We start from the raw sequence: 6,000 nt of genomic DNA on the forward strand, positions 1-6,000 counted from the left end.
AGTGTGGGCTAGCGAAAACATGATTTCAGCAATTCAGATTTGGCACCTTTTGGAGAAGCTCACTGACTGCACAAGTGTAACATAAACCACTCACCCCACTTAACAGGCTCAGCAAAGAGCACCTCCAATGTGTTGTCTTTTTATAATTCAAGAAAGAGGCAGTATATCGTCTCAACTGGTTTCTACAATCCACTTCTGATTTACTAATCTGTTGACTTAAACTACTGTTTGCCTAACTTACCTCTAGTTAAGAAGAATTAACTACAAGTCAAAAACTGGACTCCAGATGTTAACAAAAACCAAACTAATGTCTATGTCTTGTCCCTCTTCTCTTTACTAACTCCTCACATCACTCATTTTCCACCCTTCCCTTTATTTTCTCTCAAGGAAATACTGGGTATGCACATTAACTAAGACTGCTTGTTTGTTTGTTTGTTTGTTTGTTTGTTTGTTTGTTTAAATGAAAGTGGAAAAACCCAGTGGGGTGCAGGGTGAGCCATCTCTGAGTTTGACCCTCTTCATGAATTATGTGAAGGACACTAGATTCTGAGTAAATATTAAGTAATGTTTATCTTATTTCATCCCATCGTTCACTGTACAGCAGCTCAGAACGGGTAGCTAGCCGCCTGCCCAAGCTGTGTCCTTCTTTCTCCTCACAACTGTTTGCCTTTTCCTCCCACTCATGCCTGCGTATGCAACATGATGGACTGTTTGGGGATATAAGACAAGCCTTTTTTAAAATTAAAGAATATAATATTTGTATATCTGCAGACCCTAGCTTCATTCTTTTCAATTTCATTGTCTCCTTTCCCCCCTTTTTTCCAAACTACTAGTTACCATCTCTCATATTGAGCCTCTGGATACATGATGCTAAACGGGATTTCAGGGAGAAAAGGGAGGTGGACCAAGAGAAGTTACAGGGTTGTCCGACTCCTTCCAACTGTTGTCTCCTCTCCCACGAGGGAAGTGGCCTTTCTAGATGATTCGATATTACGTGCTAAGAAGAAAGAGAATCCCCAAAGTCAATATTCTTTATAAATCAAGCAACACGGGTTGCCAGATTCCGAGTAAAAATGGAAGCTCGTGCATTCTCAATAAAATGTTCTTGCCGACATTCATACGGTAAGTGGCGGAACTAGACCAGCATGCAGAAATCCCTGGCTCCACAGTCCATGGTCTCAACAGTACATCGTGAGGCTTTTTATTATCTTTCAACTGAAGCCAATCTCTGTCCCCTCACGGCACAGGAAGCCTCCACGAAGGAGTGTGTGTGCAGTTCCAGGCATTCTGATAATCCGGAGCTGATTTTGGAATCAGCCTGACCTCTTGCAAACCATTTCTTTGACATGGAAGACAGACCGAAAATGCATTTAAGGGAGAGGCTCTGAGATGGAAGCTTCCTCTGGATGGAAAGGCAATGCATTGTGTGGGAAGATCCTTGGACTCAGAACAAGGTCTGGGTATGAATCTGAGTTAGTCCAGGCTATGTGAGCCAACTTAGAAAACGATGAGAACGGAGTCCTTGACGAACATATGAGTATTTATCACCTGACATACTGTCTTCTCAAGTTATTTTCAAAATCAAACGAGATGTATATGCATATACATGTAAACATATTTAACATAAAAACTATACATATATACATAAATACAATTGAGTAAAGTTTAACCTACGTGGCATTAAGTTAAATAGCACCGAGACTAATGGCTGAGTGTGAGATAATCAATAAATGTCAGTTATTTGTATTGACAATTCCTATGAAGGGGCTTCAAATATTCATGGAACAACAAAAAACTGAAAGATAATAAAAATTTCCACTAATTTTTGAAGCCCCATTCACGTGTTTCCTGAGTGCTAATCTCAAACCATTCGTTCAACTCTCTCCTTTTTTTTCCCTCTTACTAGTCTGTAACTCCTTTTTTCTATGAAGCTCTTATAAAAAAAGGAACATAATTCAGATCTAATGAGATCTTATCTGATTTAAGTTTCAGATAATGCAGTTTCTAACCCATGTAATATATTGGCTCATGGTGTCTGGTGACAGTTACCTGAAGGAGTATTCATTGAGGAAGTTAGGTTTCAAAAAGCCACCAGAACACAGACACAGATGCATGCACACACACACACACAGACACTGAGATTAAGAAAACATCTCCTCCATGCATATCATGAAATCAATCATTAAAATTAATTTGTAGGAGTCAACTATTTTTACTGGCATAGCACCGCTATTTAAAAATGAGTGCACTTTGCCAACAAAATGAATGATTTTTTACTGTGATTTCACATATTTTTTCCAAAAAAATCTTGGGACGAAAGTTGCCTGATTACTTTTTCAACTGACATACATTTAAGGACATTATCAAAAGATAATTCAAGGTGTAATTTACCATCAAGAATTATGAAACTATACAAATCTATTTTAATGGATGTCATTTGCGTTTTCATGGTCACCCACCCGTTTTCTCTGAGCACCTCCTGAATGTCTACTTTTATGCATCATGGAGAGGCCATGCATAGGATCCAGGTCAGGCTGATGACTTTGCACTGATTACAAAAGTGAGTGGAAAGACTAATTACTCTGTCACATTACCATTACAGAACCGCTTCTGAAAGTAATTTCTCAGATGTAAGATAAGACAGATCAAACATGACCAGGAAACTTACTTCTGCTTTAACATATGGTTCAAAGTCCTATGTGAACCATCCTGGGTTCCAAACTACTTTTATGCAGTTTAGACAAGATCACCGCCTCGGGCCAGGTGGCGCTAAGTGTCCATACATACATGTCATCTACAGATTCCCGCACGGGCCCCATATTTTAAGGCATAAGGTGGCACCTGAGGGAAAGAAGTGCACAGACCAGCTGCACCGTGTGTGGACAGTACGGCATGCTTACACGGCAGCAAACGGGAAGTCTCAACACACTCGCTGCTCTGCCACGGCACAAAGGCCGAAGCAGGAGCAGAGGAGGCTGGTAGTGAAAGTTAATGCAGAGGTCTGGGATTACACAGGACTGTTGTATAACCCATCACATGCTGCATTATTTCATGAATTCTTGCAATAAAAGTACAATATTTGCCAGCAGTCACAGGAACAGCAATAGAATAGGATATTTTAGGTATGAGCATTTAGACGGGGCTCCTAATGGCTAGTTGCCCCCATAAGCCCTTATGGTCTTTTCATCGCTGTCTTTAGAAAATTAACAGGTTTGGGGCTCTGCCCTAAAACTCACCCTCTTCCCATTAAAGGCCCTCACCCTCCATCATCCCTCAAACAGCCAATGAAGAGTCGTGACAGCCACCACTGTGCGCTGAGCCGTCCCCTTCCTACCCAAAGGCTGTGGAGCAGCAGTGCAAGCCATCGTTTCTCTGGCTGCTGGACGCCTCCATCCACCTGCTGGATGCAGTGAACATCAGAAGGAACAGCAGGAAGCCTGTATATCTTGACCAGCGGAAAGGTGTCCAGGAGAGAGGTGGCAAAAGCTGCGACCAGGGAGGACAGACAGACTGACGACCAGACAGACAGACAGCAGCACCACCAGACACCATTCATTACTTCCACTCTCAGAAGAGGGGAAGCCTGCAGCACCAGGGAGATCACTGTTCCACTGGGGACAGACAGCAAATAATGAAGGGTCTGACCGCCTTCCTCAAACTGGCAAGCTTAAAGGAGTGTCTCTCCCTTCTCTGTGTTTTTTGTTTTTGTTGTTGTTTGTTTGTTTGGGATGCGAAGGAGCAGGGAATTCAGAAACCTGCTGCTCTTCACAGAGCCTAGGCCAGCTCTGGCCTTCCGACTGAAGTCTCCTAGCTGAGTCTCCAGTGTAAGGACAGGAATGAATAGATGTGCACTATTTTCAGTAACCCAATTGAGTAATAGGTATCCCAGCATCCCTCCAGAGCCCCTTCTCAGATGTGGGTGGCAGCTACATTGGTCAGGGGCTGCTCGGCCTGTGAACGCAGCCTCCTTCCAGTCTTCTCCTGTGAGGGAGGCACTGATGCACTGAGGGGAAGCAGAAGAAACCTTCTGTGGCAGTCTCCTCTTCCCAGGGTGCAAGTCTGGGAGCCAAGAGGGGCCATTCCAGGTGAGCTCCATGCAAGGTATTACCTCTATTCCCTCTTGGCCAACCCTTCTCTGCTGCCAGTTCATTCTAAATGCAACAGGTTCTATTTGTTTTAGCATGCCCAGCCCCTGCCCCCAGATACACCTTTTGGACTAAGAAGGGGATACCAAGGAATCGGTGCTAGGTAGGGACTTGAAATTCCCATGCTACAGAGAAGAAAACTTTCCTAAATACATGCAGACCTCTGAAGGGAAGGCAGTGTGGCGGTCCCTTCAACTCCACATCCCCGATAATGCTAAGGAAAACCCAGTCTCCATGCTAGCACCTTGTAAGCAGTTGTGCCTGAGGCTAGGGAAGCAGCAGCAGGGACCATGCCACACACTCCTGCACCACCAGCACTGAGCCCTGTCCCATCCCTATCCCCAGCAACCCCGTGAAGGGCCGGCTGACTGACTCTAACAAGGGACTTGGCAAGTATGCCTCCCCTCTACGCTGCTTCCACTGGGAATACAGCTGGCCCCAGAGGTGTCAGGAGCCTCTGTTTTCTTCAGGCCAGAGTCGTCTCTACCAGTTTCTCTCATTATTAAAAATAACCAAAAAACAAAACTTTGCATTGGCAATGGATTTTATACGGGTAAGAAAACTGGTCTTCGAATGGGCATTTGGTGTGGAAGACTGTGGGTAAAAGGTTAAAGAGAAGCTGGGCAGGCAGGTTACCAAAGATGGCAACTCAACTGCCCAAAAGAAAAAGAGCCAACCTTGCTTGGTGAGATGAACGAGTACCAAAGGAGCACTAAAGCCCAGCCCTTTTATTATCTAAATACTGACACCTTCACTGGGGGGTAAGCCCAACCTGCCCAACAACTCCAAGAAGAGAGAAGGGCTGTTCTCTGCATCTCTTCATCCGCCTCCCCTTTATCCTGCTCCTCCCCTGTCCCCTAACCTGCTCCCAGCCTGGGGCCCTGGCACTTGGGTGGGATCGGCTCCTGCCAGCTTCTGCATATGTGCCACCAGGGTGGACCCCGTTCACCCCATCTTCCCGTGGGCCCCCAATCTCAAGCTATCCCCTCCCGGCTCAGTGGCACCTCAGCCTCCCCCCTGGCCCCATCACCTCCTCCCTGCAGGAGTCCAGCGCCCTGGGCCCCCCAAGGCTGGCGCCTCCACCCACACCCAGCACCCTGCCCTGCCCCTCCCCCACTCGGAGCCCGGAGGGTGGGGGGCATTGAGTGGTGGCTGGACCGCGGGTGGCGCGGATGGCGCGGCCCGTGGGGGCGAGATGGGGGGGGGGCTTACTTGAGCATGGCTTCTTCTTTTTCCTCCTCTTCCTTCTGCCGGTCCATCACTGCCATGATGATGTTCCGCTCCTCCTCGGTCAGGTGGCTCAGGTCGGGCAGCTCTTGCATGGGGGGAGGCCCCGTGGGTGGCCGAGGACCGCGGGGCCCCACGGCCGAGGACATCTTCGTGGCCTGCCCGCCCCCTCCGCCGGCGCGCTGCCTCTCACCTTTCCGCTGCGCGCCCCGCGGCTGCGCCCCGGCTGCCCCCTCACAGCGGAGCCCGGCCGGCGGCCGCGGGAGGACGGGCGGCGGCGGCGCCAGCAGCAGAGCCGGGCAGAGCGAGCAGCCAGTCTCGCATGGCTGTTAGCCTCCACCCAGCCCCGGATGCTGCCTTTGTGTGGGGCGCCCGGGCGAGGCTCGGGGCCGCCCGGCTGCCTCCCGCAGCCCAGCCTCGGCCGGCGGGGGCGGGCGCGGGCGCGGGCGCGGCGAGGGGGCGCGGGCGCGGGCGCGGGCGCGGGCTGGCGGCGGGCGCGGGCGATCCGGGCGGCGCGGGCTGGGCGCGCGGGGCGGGGGCGGGGCCGGGCCCGGGGCTGCGCCCCGACGCGGCTGCCTCCAGGTTGGGGGCTGCGGGCGGCACTGGGCGCGTTGGGGTGTCGGTTAGG

At 49.6% G+C, this 6,000-nt stretch overlaps 1 protein-coding gene across 3 annotated transcripts in view; it reads right to left on the bottom strand.

Annotated features, from left to right (window-relative positions):
• Positions 1–5,540, bottom strand: part of LOC142453521 (regulating synaptic membrane exocytosis protein 1-like) — a 233,583-nt gene extending 228,043 nt beyond the window's left edge. For all 3 annotated transcript variants that reach the window (XM_075554911.1, XM_075554910.1, XM_075554909.1), the window contains exon 1: positions 5,358–5,540. In XM_075554911.1, coding sequence (XP_075411026.1) covers positions 5,358–5,521 — 164 coding nt within the window. In that variant the 5' untranslated portion in view covers positions 5,522–5,540. The remainder of the gene's footprint in view (positions 1–5,357) is intronic.
• Positions 5,541–6,000: the final 460 nt, after the last annotated feature.

The sequence above is a fragment of the Tenrec ecaudatus genome, chromosome 7 (assembly GCF_050624435.1).
Source record: "Tenrec ecaudatus isolate mTenEca1 chromosome 7, mTenEca1.hap1, whole genome shotgun sequence".
Taxonomy (NCBI): domain Eukaryota; kingdom Metazoa; phylum Chordata; class Mammalia; order Afrosoricida; family Tenrecidae; genus Tenrec; species Tenrec ecaudatus.